Source organism: Maylandia zebra, linkage group LG6 (genome assembly GCF_041146795.1).
Source record: "Maylandia zebra isolate NMK-2024a linkage group LG6, Mzebra_GT3a, whole genome shotgun sequence".
Taxonomy (NCBI): Eukaryota; Metazoa; Chordata; class Actinopteri; order Cichliformes; family Cichlidae; genus Maylandia; species Maylandia zebra.
The window spans coordinates 36,614,972-36,639,782 of record NC_135172.1 but is presented as its reverse complement, the minus strand read 5'-3'; the positions used below and the strand labels follow the sequence as shown (position 1 = coordinate 36,639,782).

General features: G+C 40.8%; 1 protein-coding gene across 1 annotated transcript in view; it reads right to left on the bottom strand.

Annotated features, from left to right (window-relative positions):
- The window catches only part of xylt1 (xylosyltransferase I), an 80,646-nt gene that overhangs the window by 33,251 nt on the left and 22,584 nt on the right, over nucleotides 1-24,811 (bottom strand). The window contains exon 2 of the mRNA XM_004538933.5: nucleotides 3,668-4,244. Coding sequence (XP_004538990.1) covers nucleotides 3,668-4,244 — 577 coding nt within the window. The remainder of the gene's footprint in view (nucleotides 1-3,667; nucleotides 4,245-24,811) is intronic.

Here is a 24,811-nt window from a genome sequence, read left to right as displayed (position 1 = left end):
TGACAACAAGGGTCAAGGTAATGATATGCTCCCTTAGCTCCAATTGGCCATGGCTCCTGTCATTCACTCACACATCTTTCTTGCTGCTGTTTCTCTCTGTCTCCGTGCGTGCGTGCGTTTGTGTGTGTGTGTGTGTGTGTGTGTGTGTGTGTGAGTGACTGCTCAGGGGAAAATCTGCTGTGGGCCGTATCAGATTGAACAGTAATTGGTGGCCAGCTAAGAAGGTTCACTGGTTTGCTTTGCACACGGATAATTGGCCAGTCGCTTCACAAAGCACTTTGAGAGTGTGTGCCATGCTAGCTAGCTGAACTAATGAGCATGGCTGTGTGTGTGTGTGTGTGTGTGTGTGTGTGCTTAAATTTTGCTGTCAGACTTGTCAAACGTGTGCTTATCCGCAGAAGAGCTTCACGTGTCGAGTTTTTAAAAATCACACTATGTACCTGCAGCCACCACAGCACTCGCTGTAAAGAAAGGAAGAAAAAAAAAAGAAGAAAACAGAAGGCCTCCTCTTCAACTCATCACTCTTCATCATCTTTTCCTTCATCATCAATCTTTTAAACTGCCCTTCCCTCATCTGCTATCACCCCACTCTCTTCCTCCATCATCTCGTATAACTTTGGAGTTCTTACCCACCCCTTCTTAACTGCTTATATGAGGACTTATAACAAGAGCCGAGCTATATCCCAAAGGGATTGTACCAAATTGCATTTAAAAATGTCTCAGGGATAGTGCCAGCTGCTTGAAACAAGCCACAAAGCAAGGTTTGTGGATATAAACCACACTGACGGATTTTATTTATATAAATACATTAAGTATTTTCCCTTTTCCCTCGGGAACTGGACCACGTTTGATATGTTTACTCAGGTTATTTTTAAAAATAACTAATTTATATTCAAATTCTGACAAATCCTCTCCAAATTAATATGTACACACGCACACAAACACACATAAAGGTTCTGTTACACACAGTGCAGCTCTGGCACTTACAGGATTCATTTGGAGCTCATTCACATTACAGAGCTTTCCCTTCAAAAACATTCATTATAGCATGTTTAAGTATGGAATCGTTCTCACTACAAAGCCATTATGATATCACTCGATTGTTATGATGCATCAGCTGCCAGTTGCTTTCCCTGCTGGAGCAATGTAGCCGGGTAACATCATTATTAGAAAAAGTTTACACACGGGAAGCTAAGAGCGTGAACACATTCCTCCTGTATTCAATGATGCAAATAAAGAACTGACACAACTGCTAATTTAGCAAAGGCCTCAAGGACAGAATGCACATTAAATCAAATTGGACAATTTTGGGCTAACGAGATTAGGACTCGAATTGTGAATAACACATTGGCAGGCAGCAGGCTGGCAGACAGAGAGAAAGAAAAGTGATTTAATTTTGTCGTCGTATTGTCACAGCCCTGCCACCAGGGGAAAGCCCTTTTCAATATCTATGTCTCTTTTGATCAAACTATCAGTTTGAGTGAGATGGTGAGCTGCTGTGTGCGATGACACAAGCTCAGGCGGAGGCACATTCTCCTGCTCCTGGGACGGGACATGCACAAAAGTAGCTACAGTTAGATACGTGCCTCTTCAAGTTATAAAACATGAACGAGGGCTGGGAAGGTGCCTGACAGACAAGGTATTGAATAGCTTTCTCCTCCTCCCCTGCTGTCCATGCTGTATTCAGTCCACTCCCATGCGGGCACATGTGATGGTGTGTATGTGATGTTCACTTAAACATGGCCGCTGATGCGTGGTGCTCACTGAAGGCTGCAGCCGCAACAGATTTTGTTTACAGAATCTACAACCAGACTGCAGATGTCTATAAACTCTTAGGAAAAATTGTGTGTGTGTCTGTGTGTGTGTGCAAAACCAAGGGGAACCTATGTTTTGTGGCCAGCTTGAAAAAACAAATGAAAATGGAAAACCAATTTGAATCAAATACAGGCAGCATCTCAATTTCCTCCAACAAATTTACTTCACCAATTACACAGACATCAGCAAAAAGGACAGCTCTTGCTTTTGATGAGAAATTGCAATTACAAGAGCAGGAACTATTTGACCATCCATGTCTGTCAGACTACACCCTTTATACCAAGCTTTGTTGGTATATTTTAAAATAATAAAAAAGTAAAGTCTGTTTGCTAGACAAATCAGCTAGGGCTGTGCGATATGACCAAAATCTCATATCCCGATATAAAACATCTATCGTCCGATAACCATATAAATCACAAAAATGTAACATTTTCTGTAAATTCTGTGAATCTCAGGTATGTGAAGTGTTTCCAGCTGGGCATAGTGTATCTGGAGTCGAGTGTTTTACCAATGCATTAAACTACACATTTCTAGACATAAGTTGTAACAGCCGCCGTTTTCTTTGTGAGTATTTATTACACGGCGTGCTGCGGGGAAAAGCCTGTTCTAACGTTTGACTCTAAGGTCTATTTTTTAGCACCTGACGGCTCTTTTTTCATTCTCATCCGTAAATAATCTGCTCTTTCACGTGATTCGGTTTATTTTGAAAAGTCTCAACAGGATCTTGAGCTTTATTGTGAAAGGCTTACGTGGAAAATAAACAAGCGGACACGTGATGGTTTTACCGTCGTTGTTGCTAACGACAATACATAAAAACAGGCGCTTGTCCGTCTGTAGTGTGGTTATATTAAATATAAGAGAAGGAGAGAACTTTAGGAAATGAATATAGCCACTACAGTGACCATCAAAACGATGACAAAATATTGCCGTAAACAGTTTATTTTGCAACAGCACGAAACAAACGATAGCGTAAAATGAAACGATAGACGTTTTTATATCGTCATCCGATATATATCGTTATATCGAACAGCCCTAAAATCAGCTCAAACTCGATCACTTATCTGACTTTGAATTTATTTGAGTAGTCCTTAAATTTGAGATTTAGAAATACTCAAAGAATAAGAGCAGTTCCCACTCACCATCTAATACATTTCTATATGTCATAGAGCTGTTTGATTTGATTGGTTCTGGTGTATTTTACAGTATGATGGCGAGAATAAATGTCCTTCATCCTTTAAAGTAAATCAGATTTTTTTTTTGTTTACTTAAACCTAAAGCAGTTTTAATATAAAAGTATACATCCCAGGTAAATAATTAAACTGCGAGGTGTTGAACATCCTGGAAACCCATTTTTTTCATTCAGACTACTTACTGCAATAAATTGGGTTATCTACAAAGTGATAAATGTCCCTGATTATTTTATATCTGAGATTTCCTGATTTCTTTTATTGTCCTCGTGTTTATAACTGATATTAAGTTGGTTGGATTGACTGGGGGCTTGAGTTTAGCAACAATTACAATACATATGTGTTGTGGGGTTGTTTGCTTATGCTGCCAGTCAGTCAAATCCACACAGAACTCTTGAAAGAGACTAGTTACATTTTTGAGTGTCACAGTCTCAATAACTTCTTGATATGTACCTATTTCAAGGTCATGATTAGTGTATATTTAGTCATAAAAATGAAATGTTAAAAAAGAAGTATTTCAGATCTGGAAAGCAGCTTTTTAAGAGCTCCAAACAGATATAGTGGAAAAAGGGGACGTTTGACAGTTGTGACTGTGCCAGCTTGGCACGACTCCCCTTTCACTAAAATCAAACAATCAGTTCTTTCAATCAAAATGAAAAACTTACCCTCAATTGGGCAGTAGCGAGTGACCTTCTCAGGCATTAACTGCCCCTCCTTGTGTCTGCAGTACACCTCAGCGATCTGCTGCCGACACTCCTTGCTTTTGGCTCGAGACAGAGCTGAAATGGCTTCCTTTCCACTGATCTCACACTTAGGTGGCTGGTCGTAGGTCACCTCCAGAGTTGCTGCAGTTGCTTGCTTCCTGTGGGGATGCTGATGTCTGTGCTGTGACTGGGTCTGCTGCGCTTGCGAGGCATGGTAGCGCTGCTGCGGTCCTCCACCAACTGGATAAGAGGCGTTGTTGCCAACTGCCAGTGGCTGGTGGCCTAATGGCAGAACCTCATTTGAGCTGCGGCCCAGACCGGGGGAGCTGTCCCGCCAGGCCTGCTGCTGGGCGTGGGCCTTCTCCTGCAGATGCTCCCGCTGCTGCTTACTGCTGATGGCCCCTGCAGGCTGTCGGTGCGGCTGTGAGCGTGCACCAAAGTTACTATTGTCTATATTTTCAAAGTCTTTGGGCACAGAGTTCTCATTGTTGCTGTCGACTCTACTTTTCTCTTTTGGGCGGTGGGAGTAATATCCATCCTGGACATAGATAGGAAGGAGAAAGACAAGGGAAGCAACGGGTAAGGAGGAGGGAGGGGGGATAAGAAGAAGAAAAGGGGGACATAAACAAGGAAAACAAGATCAGAATTGAGTGAAAACAGCGCATATCAAGTGTTGGATTAACAATCAATGTGGCATGTAAGAGTGGGCAGCACTGCATTGAACCGTGAGGCATGAAATGAAGTAGCAAGGTATTATGTGTGAGGGCTACAAGGTGCAACCTAACTGGAGGTGAAGCAGGGCCGAGGGCGCTGCTGCTCTGTGCCATCATCAGATTAGCCCCGGTTTCAATTAAATTCTCCCTCAAATGGGCCCAGCACTCCGTAAACAGATTACCAAGTAGGGATAAAGAGCCAAAATATGACTGTCAGTTTGTGTATGTGTGTGCGCACATGTGTACAGTTTTTTCACTGGAGCCACATGAGAATCCCAAGAAATTGTAGCGTCGTGGCATCTGACTGGAAAAGCTGAACTTGTCTACATTTACCAAATAGTGTTTGCACATGTCTGAACGTACAATTTCAGTATCTTTCTAGTAGAATAGCCTGAAAGCGAAAAGAGGGGCACAGCAGAAAGAGGAAAAAGGGTAATGACTGATAGTGGGGAGTGCAAGGAAGGAGCACTGACACCAGGCATGAGTTCTTCTCCTGGGAAGAGCCGGCGCGTTCCAGTGAAATGTGCTGTGATGCTTCAAATGAAAAACTAAGAAAGCTGCCTGCCTGCCACGCCACTGTCATCCCCCTTGCTAGGCACACAAGAGAGGGGGGAAAAAAGCGAGGGGGAAAGAAATGACAATAGCAGCCGTGAAAATATAAAGCTCAGAACAGCAGAGATCCCAGATGTGTTTCTCCATTTACAGACACAGAAAAGAGAAAAGATTGCTGGGGAGGTGGAGGGTGGGGTGGGCGCAATAAGATGTATGTGAGACAGAAAAGAAGGAGGTGAAGTGAGAGAAGCAAGCGAGAAGCCATTGTGAGCCGGCGGCTCGGCATGGAAATGTCTTTCCGGCCCTAAAGCAAGGCCCGTTATCAGCCCATCAACCTTCTCTCTCTGTAAACACCTTGTAGAAGCGCAATTACAGAGGTGGCTGGATGACACACTTTCACACTCAGAGAGTCAGAAGGAGGGCTGATATTATACAGGTGAGACAAAAAACAAAAACCTGGGTGAAAACAAGGCGAAGACAACGTGCTTATCATCAGCTCCTTTTAAGCTTCTTCCTTGGCAGAGATTTGATTCTAACAACACTGAATTGAAGCTTTCTGCCTCTCCTCTCCTGAAATCTTTGCCTCTTCCCCCTGTCCTGCCCTTCACACTTCTCTTCACACATCCCGATTCCACACTTCTGCTCTGCTCCGTTCACCTCTCATCCCTTCTGCTCCACATATCGGTCCACTTCTCTCATCATCTGTTCCCCATTTCACGTCTCTCACACCTCCTTTACTACCACTCTCTTGCTTCCCTGTTATTATTCTCAACTTCATCCCCGCTCCTTCCGGTAACCTCGCCCATTCTCCTCTCCTCCTTGTCTTTCTCTACCTCCTTCGCCCTGCCAGTTTAAACAGAACATGTTTGTCTGAATGGCAGAACCTGCTAATCCTGCGTGTAACAGCTGCTTAGGCCAGTGATCACCTAAAAAGAAATCCTTACTTGCAGAGTTTCAAAGGGAATGCTTTAGAAGGCTAATCCATGCAGTGCAAGTCACTGGCTGTTTGCAGAGGTAGAATGAGTATGTGTGCACTCATGATTATGGGAGACTGGGCAAGCTTCTTGTGATTAAAAAAAAGAAATGTAGACTTGAGTGTGCAAGCAAAGTGGAGGCAGCATATGTTTGCCCTGGGGATACTCCCACTCTGACTCCTACAGTGAAAGACATGAGAAGATGAGGGACACGGTTAAATTGGAATAACGTTTGAGTGAGCAGAGGCAAAGTAAGAAACTTCAGCTGATCATCTGATTTAGTCCAAATACTAGCTGCGTGATTTTTTTAAACTACTATTATGAAAATTGTTGTTTCTTAGGTGATTTCCGTTTCAGTGGATCCAGGAAGTTACTGATCAAAGCTAATCTGTGCTAAGCTTCACAAAGAAAACTCCTATTTAATAATTGTGTGGGGGAACTTTTCAAATCGAGCTCAACAGTTGGCATTCATTGATTGATTTCTTCCATTATTTAATCAGAGCTTTGTCTTGTAGCATCAAGAAAAAAAAAGAAGAAGCAACCTTTAAAGTTCTTTCGAATTGAGAATAATAAAGACAAACAGCCGAATCAGCAAGAGTCAGGTGTGGAAGCATCCACACTCCAAAAGCCAAATATATTCAGTTTGCAAACATGTAGACAAACACAGCAAATCATCACATTTGAGCAAATGTGTGGCATTAGTTTTTAGCATAGGATTACTCTATTTAAACTATTAACTCTTTTACCTCCCATAACTGCCCCCCCCCCCCCCCCCCCACACACACACACACACACACACACTTAAAGGGATGGGAAGAAGATCACAGGTTTAGATTTCCTGCAATTAACTGACACTGCAAAGAGCCCCACACGGTTGGTCCCGTGTGGTCTAAAGTAGAAATGAGTGGTGTTTGTAAGCTAGCAAAACAATCTTTACACTGGGCTCCCTTCTCCCTCCCCCTCTCCCTCCTCCTGTGAGTAAAGGACTCCAGTAGCTGCGCTGCTCTTTAATCTCAGGGACCAGGCACTAAGCAGGAAGCGGAGGGGCACAGAATTAATAGCGGTGGCGGCCATTGGAGACAGAGCTGCGTTAGGCTGCAGATGGGGCGGGGAGCTGGGGGGAGCTATCGATTGTTACAGGGGATATGTTTTCTGCTCCTTGGGAATGTCGGGGAAGCGAAGCCAGGATTGTCTGGCATGCAGTGAGGTGGTTGCGCAGGCCCGTGAACACACACACACACTTGCAGACAGTGAGCTTCCTGAGCTCTGCTGAGGACTGAGGCAAAAGCAGAGGGGGTAAACGTAAAAATCATCTATCACTAGTGGGTACATTTAGAGAAAGCCTTGTGGAGCTGGGAATTTCAGAACCCCCTCTGGGGATGGCTTAGTCCATTTCTCAATACAGAGCTGGCCCTTTCCACTTTCCCTCATTTCCTCTGCCACAGGGGGAAATATTTCACCTGTCCTTTTTTGCTCTCTTTCTCTCTCCTTTTCTCTCCATTCCCTGCAATCTCCCATGCAGCAGAAGAAAAAAAGCACATATCTCTCTCTCAGCACCTGTCCAGCTTCTCCCCTGTCCTCCTCCCCTCTGCCGTATCATCACTTGCTCTGGGAGGGAAAGCAGTTCATCTGCTCCACACCCTCCCCACCTCCCTAATGCCATCATTTGCTGTTGCAGCCTCACGGTAGATGTGAAGAAGAGCAAGGTAGCAGCACATATCAGTTTCACCTAGGGCTGCCACAAACAATTATTTTGATAGTCGACTAGTCACCGATTATTTTTGCGATTAGTCGACTAATCAGATCATCATCCATTGGACGTAAAACTACAGCTTATTGCACCAGCAGCATCTGCTCTTATATAACTATCATTAGCTTACAGCTTTAAGTGTTTAAGGTCTGTGCTAACTAAAAATAAAGACAAGATGATAGTTTATTAAATTTTAATGAAATTTGCAGATTGTTTCGGTGAAGTTTAATAAACTCCTTGCTATCTAAAATATAACAGGACACTGGAGTATATTCTGGAGCATCTCACACTTCTGATAATCAGTTGTCTGCTTGACGTTTATTCAGCTGTGTAAAAACTATAACTTTAATCTCAGACAAACTGATTTACTCAGGAACAAATAAAATACTAAAAAAAAAAGCCAAACAATAACATTTTAAGTTATCTAAGTGACTCATATATATTTAACCTGAGTCGCGAAAGACGGCGGTGGGTTTGAAAACGATTTGCGGGGAGTCCGGTGTTCTCACGGCGCTAGTGAGCCTAGCCCCCGGCTCGCTAACGAGCTAGTGGGTAACAGATGTCTCCGAAAACGTCGGAGCGCTTTTGAAAATATGTGGTGTCCTGATAAACTGAGCAGATATTTGAGGTTTACACAGCTACATTCTCGCCTGAAAATATGTTAAACGTTTATTTTGTGACCCAGAAAGAATAATAAGAGTAACATTAAAACTAACTAACTGCCGCCATTGTTGGAAACTGCGCTGGGCCGCGCTATGAATTCTGGGACACAGCTGCTTCTTCTTCTTCTTCTTCTTCAGGGTTTAACGGTAGCTGACATCCTTGTACATGCAATGCTGCCATCTTCTGTTTCAGTCCGTTATTACACTCTTAAATCCTGCCACTTATTCCTGCGTCTTTTGTGATCTTACAAAGCTTCAAACGACGCGTCGACTATTAAATCAGTCGTCGACGATTTTGATAGTCGACGTAATCGTGACTAGTCGACAAATCGTGGCAGCCCTAGTTTCACCCCACCCTCCCAGCCCGCTTCTTTTAAAAGACATCATTCCTATGGTGCCTGAGCTGAGACAAGCTCCTGTGTGTGCCAGGAAGCTGCGCTCTGTCAACACAAGCTGGTGTATTGACAGCTTTGTGGGCAAAATGTACATAAACACGCAGTTGAGGTTTTTAAGAAGTACAGTACTGCCCATGCGTGAGTGAGTGGCTGCTATGTCAACTAAACAGCTTATAAGCCAACTTCTGCTACGACCTGCCCTCCATGTGGTTAACGAGCTCAGATTAATTACCTGAACTGAATCCCTGCAATACTCTGAGCAAGATGTGGCATCTGGCATGACACGGGAGACTGATATACTGACAGACTTAGTTCACAGCTGCTCAAACACCTCAGGACAGAGCGTGGAGAGTCACGCAGGGTAGAGTGGGGACAACCTAAATGCTTCTTAGAGATTTTACTCATCATAGCTTATTAGCTGTGGAGGGGGTAAGAAAAGAAGCTTTTTCTTTATAAAGTAGCAAAGAAGGTTGACCTTCAATTCAAAACAAAGTGTCTGAAATCTTTCAAAGGGTCTAAAATGTAGTTTAACCCACAATGAGAACAGTCACATTTTACAAAGAGATATTTTCTGATGTTTTACTTGAGAAAAAAAAAATCTCATGTGGCAGTTTTACTTGTTTGTATCCCAAAAGATGTTCAGTGTATTCTGTCCAGTACCTTTCTCTTTGTTATTTCCCCTTCAACACTCTTCTTTCCCGGAGGCTAAAACTGGAAGATGCTGGTCACAAGTTTACGCGTGATTAGCAGCAGCTCCTAATGAATAGTTCGGGTTTGACGTGCGCACAAGTCCCTGGAGCAAAAGTATCGGAAGCAGACTGTGTCTTTGTATGTGAGTGCAAATGTGTTACAAACATCTAAAAAAAATGATGTGAGCTTTCAGAGAAGGGAAGGAAGTTTGCTCTAGTTGAAAAGAAAGCAGAAATACATGTAAAACAGCTGAGTAAATGTTAAATATTTTCCAGATGTAATGATCCGGAGGCTGAACCTTGTGGGTATTCGGAACACGAGGGCAGAGGTGAACTCACTGCAGTAGACTTCCTGCTCCTTCCTGATGGACATGTTTGTAATATAATTATATGATTTTACTGGCTATATTTGAATGCATGAATTTAAGCTAGGCAAGGAGACAAAAAGCACAGACTTCTCCACTTGAAACCACAGACAGAAGGAAGAGACAAGTTTCTATTTCTAAAAAAAAAATTAGGACAGGAAAGCTTTGCATGAGAAGCTCGCCATCAAGATACACATAAAGAAACGTATTAACTCTGGGGGACTCTCCAGGGGGTTTCTTTAAGGCCGCAGTGGAATTAAAAAATACTTTTGCTTACTTCGCAATATGTTTGCATTCCATAACAGTACTTGTATTATGATCCCTTACAATAGTTTCCACAGAGCCCCTCTTGTGTATCCACAATACTCAGCCCACTCAAAGAACTGTGTCCTTTGATTGCTTTATATATATAAAGAATCAAATCATGCCATTACTCCACGGTGGATTTTTATAAGCCCAATATATAGCTTTTTTCCACTCTTTCAGCAGTAATAACTTCATTTAGGTGTTTCGCATAACTGTGCACCGTTCTCTGACATCTGCTTAGTGTTCGACCACTCTTCCATGCTAAATTCCTCCAGTTACAAGATGTTTGTGGCTTTTCTTACATGTGCTGCCTATTTCAAATCTCCCACAACATTTTAATGGGATTCAAATCTCAGGCTTCGCCTAATCCATTCCATAACCCTTCATATCTTCTTTTAGAGCCATTCCTTTGTGGATTTGCTTGCGTGCGGATCATTATTCCGGTGAAAGGCCCTCTTCTGGTTCCATTTCAGACTTCGGACACATGGCTTCATATAATCTTTAAGCAGTCTTTGATATGACGCAGAATTCATTGTTGGAACAGTGACCGCAAGCTTCTGAAAAAGCAAAACAATAGCAAACCACCATGATTCATAATCATTGCCAGGTTCTTTGTCTGAAAATCTTTGGTTTGTCTACAATTACTGAAAACACCAGTTCAGGTCGTCTGCACTGAATTCTATCTTTTAGACACCTCAGGAATTCACAGAGGATCACTGTGATGACAGTGTGATCCTGGGGGACCAATCACAGCGTGGGAAGTTAACAAAGGTACCTGCAAATACTTAAAGTCCCAGATTTGTAAGCAGGTCAAACATATTGTTTAATATACTTCAATAAATGCTGTCTTCTCTTTCCAGACCTGCACAGCTCTGCAGAGCTAAACTAATCACCTGCAGGATGTCTTTTTTTCTATCTAACGTAGGATAGTGTCGATATTCTCAACCAACTCTGCAGTTTTGTTGTGGATAAACATATGAGCTGAATTATCGGTCATCTAACAGTATTATCTAAAAATGAAGAGGACAAGACAAAGGTTGTGTCAATAAAACATGACAGAAAAGTTTAACGGCCAATCCCCCTCCTGTCTCTTTGTCAGTTGGGTGTTTTTGGCCTTTATCCACCATATTCAGCCATGTTCAATAAACCCACCTTGCTGTTTAATCACCTTCCTCCTGCAATGCGGGAAATCATTTGCTGTTCTCTGTTTCTTACTTCATGTATTACTATAGATTTGTATTCCTGGCTTACACTCTGCACCATTAAAATCCTTATTGCTTGTTGTTTTGGGCATTTGAAATCGAGGAATTTAAGCTAATTCATCTCTTGCATTTACTATTAGTCACTCTGGATAACAACATCAGATAAATGTTTAAAATGTAAATGAGTCACTTAATGGACACAGTATAATTTAGAATCCACTCAATGCTGTGAAAATGACCTTAGGTGACTTCGACATTTGAAAAATTATAAAAAACTGTTTTTATATCAACATTTTTCTTTTCTCATACTTTCTTCCTAAAGTGGATTAAAGAGAAATAGAGTTGAGAGATAGCCTTAAATAACCCTAAAGATTTATTCTGACTGTGTACAGCAACAATGAAATTCATACCGAGAACAATGTTAGAGCTAAAATCCCCAAAGCATGAGGCAAAAATAAGGCTGGCACGCCTGAGTCTCATAAGGTTTGGTTTGCCTTCTCCTGTTAAAAATCTTTACTTGGAAGCTCAGAAGCTTACACAGATGGATTAATAAAAACACACACACGCACCACACAGTACTGTACACACAGATGTCTGAACACACACATGTGCACACCAGTCACATGTGAGCCTTGTTCAGTGCAAGTCACATTTGTCCTGAGGACTGCCTGTGTTTGTGTCTGTGGAGGAGCAAGAGCCCGGCAGAGTACTGAGAGTAATGCTGGGAGTGTTTCAGTTTTTATGTATAGCAGAAAGAACTGTAAAAAGAAAAAAGAAAAGTGCAATTTGCAAATTAATTTCCACCAAAATATTTCAATGCATGGCAAACAGCAAAAAATAGCTTACTAAACCATTAGCATTACTAAATCAAGACTTTGAAAAGAGGAAAACGCACCAGTTATTGTACAGTCATTGTTTTTTTTTTAAATGACAATGTAAGACAATGTTTTTTTGGGTCAGCAACTACGGCCCATTACCCTGAAATCCTCGCACTGCTCCCTTACTCGAGTTGAGGCTTCTTCAAAAATGTAACACTGAGATAGCAATGCTTCCCAAACCAACAGCTAGCATCACACAACTAGTCAAAATGTGGCAAAAAACTATGTAGACTAAACAGTGAATGCAAACATGAGATAACTTGTAAAACCAGCTAACTATCTATGGGATTATGAAGTCAAAAAAAAATCTTACAGTAACTCGTTATTAAATGTGACAATGCCACACTTAAGACAGGTTGTTCTAAGCTGGTAGTCATTGTGATTAAAATATCTGGGACAAAATAGGTTTAAGCTATGGGGCACTGTTTGTAAACTGAAACACGCTGAAATTAACGGCAACATTTTTCCACATTTAGCTCAAAATCTTACAAAAACGTGTTTTTTCGAGTCATTTTTCTACAACATTTATTAAAATATTTACAAACATTTACAAGCACAATTGTAAATGTTAAATCTAAATATTATATTTAAATCTAAATGTTAAATCTAAATGTTACGGTAAACTAAATATTTAGCTAACATGCAAATTTATGGTACGGGTCAACGGAAATATCAAAATAAAAGCTTTATGTAAACCTCCGGTACTAAAGTGTGCCGCTAATTTTGACTAAGTATCTTTCTTTTCCAATTCCACCTAAAGCAAAAGAAAATTACTTTAAAATTGTAAATGCCGTCCAATGACTATCTTCACAAGAAATTCAATATAGATACGAACGCATGAAATTTCTGCAATACTGATATAGAGACTACAGAGCATCTTTTTTATTCATGTGAAAGTTCCACATCTTTTTGTGATGATTTTCAGTACTGGTTAACCTCCAAAAATATTGACTGCCCTTCTCTAACCTTTCAAGTAATTAGATTTAGCCTACAAAGAGAAAAAAAAATAGAATTTGGGATTAACAACTTATTTATAGTTGCAAAATCTTTCATTCACAAATGTCGCTTCTTGAAAATTACTCTGATTTTTCCTGGCTTTAAAAATGAAGTCCTGCTGTGGAAGGCTTCATTAGACTTAAATAAAGCTCACACCTTACTTGAATTTTTGATGCAGCTTTTCAATTGATGTAGCTAGATTGTATGTGCATACTTTTTTTTTTTTTTTTTAACTTTTATATGATAGGTCACCTTACTGTACTTATATGCCCCTTTATGGTATTTCTGACCTATACTGTTCTTTTGTTCTTTGTTCGATGGCTGCTTTGTTCTTAACCACTTATACCTGTATACTTATACTTATACCTGATAGCCGCTAGTGGTCAGGTTGTGTGTCTGCTCTCCCCTGACGGTCACTTCTCACCGCCATGAGCTGCTTCACTTCTTGCCTACCAACATGTCCAGTGATTTAGCTGGACATGTGCTGCAGCGATTGTGGAGACTGCAGCTGCTTAGGGTGCACTACTGCTGAACCTTTGGATGGCCGACAAAATGGCTCTTCCGATGTTTTCAGCTAAATCGCTGGATTTAAATATAATATTTAGATCTAAAATTTAGATTTGACATTTATAATTGTGTTTTAAATATAAAAAGTTACAAATATTTTAGTAAATGTCGTAAAAAATGACACAAAGAAACATGTTTTTTTAAGGTTGCTACTTCTGACTGTATAATGCTAGTGAGAGTGGACATTATCGATATGGTTATCTCAGCCACTTAGCGTTGGCCATGAGCAAACATTTTACTGAGGGACAGCCAATGAAAAGACAGGCTGATTAAAGAGGGGCGACAAGGGAGCTATGACGGCTTGTGTCAATTAGAGGATGGACTCAATGGCTGCATTACAGCTCAATATAAGATGAATAAGCACTGATTTAGACTTCTTCAGGGAAACTTTGTATACCATGTGACATAACCTATGCAAGTGGCTGACACCATTGCTAGCATTTATGCTTGTGCTTGTGCATTATGTGGTAATTACATTGTGGTCTTGACCTGATGCAAGCTGATAGAAATAAATAAAATGCCGGGAGTATTTTCCCCTCTTGTGTCCCCACTATTTGCTGTTTCTTGACAAATATATTTGTCCCTCAAGTTTGTATATTTCCTCATGTCAATTCTGATAGCTTGGAAATATTTGAGTCAAACATTTAGAGTTGGGTCCATAATTTGGACAAAGACCTTTTCCACCTTTTTCCGATTTTGCCTCTGTATACCAATCCAGTTTCACGGAAGAATAGACTTCCAGCTGCAAAAAGCTTTCATGGGTTTTACAAAAATTAACCATTAACCTTTTAGGAATCGCAACCAATATAATTAATATTATAGTCCTCTCTATTTTAACAGGCTCAAAATTAAGTGGGCAAACCGTTTCATGAGCAGGTGAGGGCTATTCCTTTGTTATTTCAGGACAAATGAAGCAGACATAGTGTCGGAAGTTGATTCAAACTGTTGAATTTGTATTTTTAGCTTTTTATCATAATTTTTTAAATATGAGCTCCAAATAGAGGTCACTGCAAGTGAAAGACACACAAAGACAGAGAGAATTAATAAAGGTATGAGCAAGTTTGAAACAAAGTTTATCTTTTATCCAGAATAACAGGAAATTAAAGTATGGAGAAGGAGAAAAAGAGGTCATGATCCCAAGCATACCACATCCCTGTTGGCATGGGTATGTAAGGCTGCGTTTATTGATGATGTGACTGCTGACAGAAGTAGCAAAGTCAATTCTGAAGTGTACAGGAGTGTACTCTGCAAAACTGGTTGGGCAGCGTTTCACACTGCAAATGATAATGAGACAAAGCATAAAAGAAGCCCAAGAGTTTCTCAAGGCGAAGAAATGGGCTATTCTTCTGATCTGATCTCAACCCAGTACAATATGTTTTTCAGGTATTACATGAAACGCTAAATGCAAAAGGAAGCAGCAGCTGGAGGTGACTGCAGTAAAGGCCTGGCACAGCATCTCAAAGGAGGAAACAAAGCATTTGGTGAAGCCAGGCAGTCATCTTCTGATTTTCATCCTCAAATTAAACAATCCTTAAATGTTAATGACTGCATTTACTTAAGAATTGGTGTAAAATACTTGAATTAATGCTCAAAATTTGCTCTTCACATATTGATCATGAATGTCTGACTGTCTGGTGTCTAACTATGCTCAGTCCTTTAAAACCATCATCATCGTTTTGTCCCCTGTCCTCCTCTACCTCGCAGATGGGTGAATGTTTGCAATTTACACATGACAACAGGAATCTAAATCACACAGCTTATATACAGTATATTAGGCCCATATCTCACAAGAGCATGAAAGTCCTTTAACAGGCTGTTAGAAGATACTGGCAATTCTCCCACTGTGTCTCTTTACCCTTTCTCTCTCTTATACCAACCTCTTATTTTCCTCTGTGAATAAACCCCCAGAACTTTACATCTCCAGCTTTGAATAGGCCCCATCATTTCTGAGCCATATCTTGCAAGGGCATGAAAACGCCTTACTCCCCCCACTGCACACCTCCCTGTTCAGCCATGAAATGACACCCCTATTTAATCAATTGTGAATCATGAAATTTTGCACAAGAGACCCCTTTTCTTTGCACTTGACAGTGATTGAACTGCACAGCCATGCAATTCCATTCACCACGGCGATGAGAAGAAAAGCGGGTGGGGGAGGGGCTGCGTCTCTGTGTATAGTGTGTGTGTGAAAGATGAAGGCCCCGTGACATCATGGGTGCCCGCTAAAAGGAATGACAGGGTCTCTTCTATGCATTGAGACCACATGGTCCAACAGCACAGAGGGATCTTACTGCTAATGTATAGTAATGCAAAGGAGGTATGATACAAGGACCAAGGGCCCTTCACAAACATTTTACATACCATCCAAAGAGACCAGGGGATAAGAATAACAGAAAAGGGGAGGAAGGGTGTGGAAATGATAAACAGAGATTACACATAGAAGAGGTTGGGGGGGTAGTGTAGGATAAAGACCAAGAGAAAAAGCAGAACGGTAAGGAAAGGGCTGGGACATTTGCTTTCTTTCTACAGCATTAATAGTCTGGTGGAAGCAACACGTGAAATTATGATGTAAGCTCTGCAGTGAGTGTGTCAGAAAACAGCTGAAATACCAGGATTGTGTGTGGCATAGCAGTGATGCAGTATACCATGACCCTAGTGTGACCCTACTGGAGAAGTCAGACTGGATATGGCTCTACAGTAAACAATGCCCTTTCATGACTGTGATATACAGTAAGGATTGGGTTAAATACAGCGTGCATGTGCAAATTCACTCTTGTGCCTTGTGTTTCAGAATAACATGCTAATGATGTGCAAATATATCAAGGCCGTGCATTACGGTTTCACTTCCACTTCCACTATGCAACCACAAATTCTGCAGGACAGGCCTCTAGAATCACATTATTGCGTAACATGAAAAACACAAAAACTCCCTGGTGACCAACTGGACTTTTTTGGGTGCAAATGTGCATTAAGTTAAAGAGCTGTGTCTGTTGCTTTTTGTGACAGAACAGGTAGTGACGTTTTTATCGGAGATGCCAAAAAGGACAAAAAAAAGGGGGCAGGAAGAAACATTTTGTTGCTTCAAACTTTTTTTACACATAAAAAAACAGCTGAAATCGCAACAAAAGCAACACCTCATCATGCTTTTTTCACAGTAACATTACAAGCGTCAAATGTTCACTACTGATGACTCCCGAAGCTTCAAAGCTCAAAAAAGGGTATTTGGCACAGGCCTAAATTGCACCATGACAAACCTTCTAGAAATATTCAGAATTTTTAGAAATGTATTTAGTCATGCACACGGCTAGGCTCTGTGAATGGCAACGTCAATCTGACAAATGGTTGGGCAAGCCACCAGTTTCATGCTGAAGTATCTCAAAAACTATTTTCATCGATTGCCGTGAAATTGCAGACTTCCAGATGACGAACTCTGCTGCCTCTTTCTTGTAGTCTTGCATATACAGAAAAGATATACTGAGGATAATTTATAATCATTTGGATTCTCTTTCACTTTAACAAACATGAAAATGCAATTTGGCTAATACATTGGTTTAAATTCCCATTTTATCCTGGTTTGCCAGTGGGCCATGGGGGCAAAACTATTCTTGCTCACATACACATTTATGGTATATTTAGAATGATGGACTATTTATGAATAAGGATAACTTTATTGATCCCAGAGAGAAATTCACATGTCTTGGCTCGTCTGCTATCTGTATGAGGCCATGTCACACATATGAATGATGTAATGCATTTAATATATGTCCAAAAAATAAGACAATGTGCAGAATACAGAGAAAGAGCCTCTGGGAAATAAGACAAACTGCTATAGCGTTTAGAAGAGGTGTATTTTATACAGGGTCCAGGCAGTCAGTGGAATAAAATATGGTGACAGAATAGCTCTGCAGAGAAAGCTCAGTCACATCTGGGGTAGTATTACTCAATGGTTATAGTAGGAACTCTCCCCGGTTTTACTTCTTGCTATGGTACGCCTTTTTGATATTCTGACTGCTTTTATTTACAGCATGTTGTGCAGGGATTGCTCAGTAGGTAGAGTGTTTGCCCCGTGATCGGAAGGTCGGGGGTTCAAATCAAACCTGAGGTAACCCTGAGCAAGGTACTGTCTCTACACACTGCTCCCCGGGTGGTGGATTGGTAGCTGCCCACTGCTTCACTGAGTGAATAGGTTAAATGCAGAGGACTAAGCAATCCCCTACAGGATTAATAAAGTACACATTATTATTAAAATAACATATAAGTCTTTAGCCTATAGAAGAAAGCTGTAGCACCCAGAGTAATCCTCGGGGCATCTTCCAGAGCTGATAAATGAAAATGACGCAGAAGGAGCAAAAAATGCATTGACTGACAGCAGTTCTGAGACAGGCAGCTGGAGTTGACTCTTGTCTCATCCACTGGCTCTGTCCACTGTGTGTGTGCTGTCTGCGTGTTTTGGACCAATTTCCATGTACTGGTTGACTAATATTGTGGTTTGCTAAGAAGTAGCAACCCCCTAGAAGTGGTGAGGGAAATACTAGTATTTTACTAGGTCAATCCGTGACACTAATTAGGGAATATGTGTATCTGTGCGTTGCAGACTTTGTGAACGTAGCCTTCGAACCAAGCTAGTTTCTGTTAACTGATAAATTAGCGCTTCACCCTTCCATACATAAGAGGCAAATGCTGGCTCTAAGAAAAAACAAAACAAAACAAAAAACCCAACATGGTGGCGAGCAAAACGCTAATGCTGAAGCTGCAAAATGTGTGATGTCATGGTGGATGCGTCCTCCTTTTATAGTGAAAACCGACACGGGGAACACAGCGAACATGTAAGCTTCAACTTGAAATTCAAACAGGGATCTTTTATTGCAATGAGAACAGAATGAGAACAGCACAGGCTCATGGAAACATACAGTAAACCAACAAATACTCCTTGTGTAACACTGTTAATCTGTTAAAAGGTTCCTGGATTAGTGCTAACAGATTGGCACCAGAAAACAAAAAAAAAATCACCTTTTTCTTGTGCCACAGCCTAATTTTCTCCCTGCTGTTTCATAATTTTCTTTATAGGTTTTGCTTCCTGATTAACAAACATGAAACAAACACTTTCTGTGTGAGATAATCACAGCTCGGGGTATTAGTTCAAATTGTTTTGATCTAGTGACTAATACACATGTTGTCATGGGGATGAAAGGCACCTGTTAATTACACGGATAAATTTAGCTGCATCTCTTGCCACACATGCTTTAACTTGTTCTCCTCTTTACTCAGTGTAAATGTAAAGAATGGTACATGACTACATCAAGGACCATGCAATAACAGTAGATATTTTGCTGGGGAACGATTTTGCAAATGGCAAAAACAAGACCCCAGTCACCCATCACATGGACTCTTCACCCTCCTGCCCTCTGGGAGGCGCTACAGGAGCCTCCGGACTAAGACCACCAGGTACCGGAACAGCTTCTTCTCCACAGCTGTCAGACTCCTGAACTCTGCCTCCTGACATCTGACCCACGTTAAACTCATGGACTGAACATACACACACACAAAATGGACAACTGTACCCTCAAACACACAATAATAACATGGAGTGAACCACCACTCACAACCACTAGCACTTTATATAGCCTCTGTAGAAATTATCCACACCCTCACCTATCTTAACTGCACTACTGTATAGCTGTATTGCCAGTGACCTGGGTCGCACTAATACAACAAACATGCGTATTATGAACAGAAGTTACGTTCCTATCTTGTCCATTTATACCCGGATTGCAAATTAATTCTGGAGAACTGACAGACTCACAGTGAAAAGGTGATGAAAAGATAGTTAGGATGCATAATGTTCTTGCTTGTTCTTACAGGCCAAACTACAGATTGCTACAGGAAAGATAAAGGAGGAGTTATAGCTGAGAGTATTTATCTCTCCATGTATGCAAAACCATTTAGCTGAGATTAGACAACTTCCTGAGCTAAAGGTAGATGACTGAATCATACGATCCTTCGGGATAAAGAAGCTTAGAGATTTATTTGGCTTCCCTCAGGTGTCAATCATAATGTTTTATTTAAATATTATAAAGGAGACATAAACTGGTATTTTCTAATGCCGCCAACGAAAAAAGATTTGCAATCTTTTCATTGGGTCAAAATGAGTTGACACAAAGCATCATCTGTTCAAGTCTCAAAGCAAAAGTCTATATCGCTGTTCAGCAATCAATATATGAGGCCCTCACAAGGTTATGCAAGAGCTAATAATTACATGGTCAGGGAGAATTGACACATGTTAAATTGTCAATTTTAGATAGCGGCAAGACTTAATGAAAATGTCTAAAACGGGAGGAAATAGTGTTTTCTGCACTCCTGTTTGTTTAGTCCACCTACATGGCGAATTTTGCATTGTGATGGCAAGAGCGAGAGAAGCAGTCTGTTCTTACTGTTGCTTTTGATCCTTTTATTTTATTTTATTTTCCAAAAATGGTGTTTGTTCTGAGTTGAACCAATTCTACCCAAAAAACAGCCCTGAAAGAGGTCATTCAGAGGCCGTTTGTGAAGTCTGAACACGCACAAACCTGCAGGCCGCCCTAAAAGAACTGCAAGTTCCCGCAGTAGATAACAAATAATCGGTGACTTAATTTATTCACTTCAGTTGTGGTTAGTTGTTCAGCTTCATAATTATGTTTAAAACATGAAATTATATTTATTGTTACAGAGTCATTTTTGTTGTTATATATTGGGTGGTATAACATTGCTAACTAACAGTAGATTTGTGAAAAATAGGCAAAGGTCTTGAATTAGACGATGAAAGAAGAAACGGCTTCACTATTGCGTGGCAAATATTTTTCTTGGAGGATTAGATTGGGTTCCCTTACTGCTATTTGCCTACCACTGCATTACAGTATGAATGAAGACCCCTTAAGAGGGCCAATTATTTCCCCAGGAGATAATTTAAGTCTGGTCCCTTATAATGATTTCATCTCAGACAGACAGAAAACAGTTGGTGCTGTCATGCAGGAATCAGAAATCGTGTGCAGAGGAAGTTTCTGGTTGGATATCTGCTGAGAGAATTGGGGGTGCAAATCTGTCAGGGTGCAGCACAAATGTTTACTGAAGCAGAAAAACTCTAAAAATTACTTTTTCAAAAGTGTGAATGGTTCAGTTGTTACATTTACATTTGCTTAATGCATTCTGCATGCTGAGCAGTTAAACATTCGTCTTGAATATAATTTTCCAAATGATTATAATCAATTCATTTGGAAGTCACGTCAGATTTGCATTTGAACAAAAAATGCACACAAACGAATGACTTTTCTCCAAACAGCTGTGATCCTGTGAGACACACTGCCAATGTGTAACACGTTTATGCTGTCGCCTCTAAAAATGTAATAAAATAGACTTAAATAACAATCTACTGCTTTAGAGGAATGCAGTTAATAACTGTCTAAAGTCACAGAAGTCCAGAAGTTATCTGTCAAGCAGAATGACAGGTAGATAAAGATCAGAGCAAAACAGGGAAAGCAGTTGGAGGGGAAGAAAGTGAAGGTGAGGAGTTAAGAACCTAAGCTAGCAATAACGAAAGCACAGATGGCTGATACGATCTTCAGGCCTGACACCCAGATCATTAAAACTTCTAAATGATTGAAGGCCCCACTGTCCAACAGAGACAATCCTGAGGCACAGAGGTGATTTCAGCCTTTAAGCAGTTTTCACAGTTATCAGAAACACACACAGAAAAAAAATCAACAGGCCACAATAATAGAATTTACAGAATGAAAATTTTGCACTATGGCTTTGAAAAAAACAACAAAACAAAAAAGACATCAATTTGTAACAGAATGTTTTTCTTATATAAAATCTAGAGATTTCACTGCTTAACTACAGTTTTACCAGGGTCACAAAGGTTCTCTAAAATAACACTTTTCTTGGCATTTTATGGGAAATACAGAACATAATGGTGAGTTTGAGGCATCATTGCGCTCGATTAAAGATCAGATAAGAGAGATTTGAAACACTGACCTAGCAACAAACAAGTTGCTCTGTAAAGATGTTGTAAAGTTATGCCATTCTTAGCAGACAATAACATCACACTCCCGCTGTGTGTCATAATCAGAGCTTGTCTTTGTGAGATCCTCCCTTTGAAACTGTTTGCCCTCCACACATTTACAGAGATCAAAGTAAAAGTTAAAGTGAGATGGGAGAGTGCTGTTCTCAGTGTTCAACTGGTGTCTCAAAAAAAAGAGAATGAAATATATATCGTATTTTCCACACTAATAGGTGCATTTAAAATCCTTCAATTTTCTCAAAAATTGACAGTGCGCCTTATAATCCGGTGCACCTTATGTATGAATTCTGGTTGTGCTTACTGACCTCGAACCGATTTTATGTGGTACACAGCGCTCAAAATCTGTCAAAACATTTTTTGTTTTAGCACGACTTTGGTAAGCTATGAAGCAGCACTGCTTGATGGATTGATGGATTTTCTCTTTTTTTTTTTTGCCTGTCCCGCCAATATGTGACTTTTTATTCATGCCAAACTCTGAGTGGAATGAGTGGACTGCCTTTAATACCGATAAGATCAACCTATTTTTGCATATATTTAAAACACACTTTTGGCATCATTTACATAGACGCAACATCAGATTCTGTGGAAACTGTTAAATTAACTGCCAAGGTTCTCGAGAACAAGTAAGCTTTTCCCCTCAGTGTTGACTTTTCAAAACTAATCCCACCTCAAAACACCATGGAGTCTCTCTAAAATCTCACCAAACCTTTTAAACCCAACATCAAAAGACGTGTGTAGACAGCAGGGCTGCCTGACCAGGCCACACCCAAAACAAGCTGCAACACAATCTGGTCAAATTACAATGTTCACCTCCCCCATTTCTACCCTTAAAGGGCACCTTAATATCCCCTCCACCACCTGGCTGGCATCAAAGCCTAAAAACCCAGCGCTTTGCAGGACACATCAGCAACATTTCTGGCTCTCATTTCCTTCTCCACAGCAGGGGTGCGCAGGGACATGCCAAGCCCGGCTCAGTGTGAAAGAGGTAAAGATGGAGGTAGACAGGGAGTCTCTTTTGCAGCCAATAATGTCTGTAATTTGTCCACAGATTGAGGCCAGAAGAGACAAAGAAAAGCCCTCAGACACCACTCATTTAGTTGAAAGCACATTTATGAGCTTGTGTTTGTGTGTGTGTGTGTAATTAGCAGCAATGCGTTACAGCCATCTTGCTTAACAGAGGGGTTGCTGGACACCAGGATTTCTTCATCGCCCCCATCCCAGCTGTACAGTTTGGCATGGACAGATGTTTCCACATATACACATATGAACACAAAGATACACGCAGATGGATGTGTGATGTAAAACTGCACTGACTCGCACACAGCAGGGACACACAGGCTTTTTCTTCACTGTCTCTCCTCTAGCCTTTCCTGCTGGCCTTGTATGGCCTCTACACACCCACCATATGCTAATGGCTAGAAGAGAGCTATAATTTGTAAATGATTTAACCTTTTAATAGAGAAAAGATGAGGTTGGCTACAACTGAGTCCCTCTGGATGTAAAGTCAGAGAGGAAAAATATGGACTGGAGCAGTGATTTAGACATCATATAATTGTACTGTCCAATTATCTGTGCAGTTCATATACTGAAGTGATTTGTCTGCTGTATGTGTGCTGTGTGCATGCCTACATGTGCACTTGTTGGTGATCCTTACTTGAGGATATCGTGTGCATCCTTGCGTGTGTGTGTTTGTGTGGTTTTCAAAACAAGCTGGTGCCAAGGCTTAGCTGATAGGCTAATTAAGCTCACCACAGGGAATAAATGTTTCCTCTCTGCCTGCCATTTGTCACACCTGGCACGGAAATGTCACTACGAAAAGAAACACACACACACACACACACACACACACACACACACACACACACACACACACACACACCCCGAGCAGAAGACACACGCAGTGTGAGAAGTGCTGAGGCGACAGAGCTAGTGTGTGAAAATAAGTGAAAGGGGGGGGGGGGAAACACACGAGCAGGAAACTAAAAAAGAAACAAATGAGACACAGATGTACAGCAGGAGAGAAAAACATGCAGGGAATTGTGCAAATGAGAGAAAATGATTAAAAAATATTAGTGGGGGGAAGAAAAACTTTCTGAGCTCTGCCAGACAACATCATCATCATTATGATCAAACGGCATTGAGCCTCATTAGTATGACGTTGCTGCTAAATAAAATGTGAATAAGTGCTTCTTTCAAGTACAGTCATGTTAACATATTCCGCAGGATAAGATTACAAAATCAATTGAGCCTTTGTAACTCATAAATCACAACATCTCATTGCTGTGGCAAATCTGATGCATTCATTTTTATTTATGATTGTTTTCATCAGCTGATAGTGTAATACGGGTGACATATAGTTACGACTCCCATCTGGGCTTTGCACTCGTGGCACATACACCTCTGAATCAACAGCCCACAGTTTTTATTCTTCTTCTGTTTTATACCTTTTTAAAGTTTTAGCTCAAAGCCAATACTTTGTCTTCAAAATGTCATAAACCAGCTAATGGTCTGTGACAAAAATGGGTCATGCAAAATGTTAGCAAAGATGAAATATTTATCAGAAACAAGAGGTGCACATAAAGCGTAGTAATCCGCAGTGTCGGCAGTGTAATTGTGTAAGGACGTAGTGTAGTGTTGTAAGGTGCTGACGCCAGAGACAAGCAAGGGACACGCGAGACCACCCACTCACACTCCGACACCAAAATGAACCAGAACAGATTGCAGAATATTAAATAAACCCAGTAAATCCAAATCAACCTACAGAGCAGGAGCCTTCACAATAAGCAGATTCTGCACATGAAAGTGAATTTGAAAAATCCTTTCCATTGGCTCAGTCGTTCCTTGAATAAATCCCTGCATAGTCTGACGACAAAATCTAAACTCCTTGTTTGGTGGATTCAAAAGTTCTGCAGGAGCTAATAAAATGAAAGCTTTTCGTGCACTTTCTTCAGTGAAGTGCAGTGCTGTGATATTTCCTAGTAATAACACATAGGGGTTGTT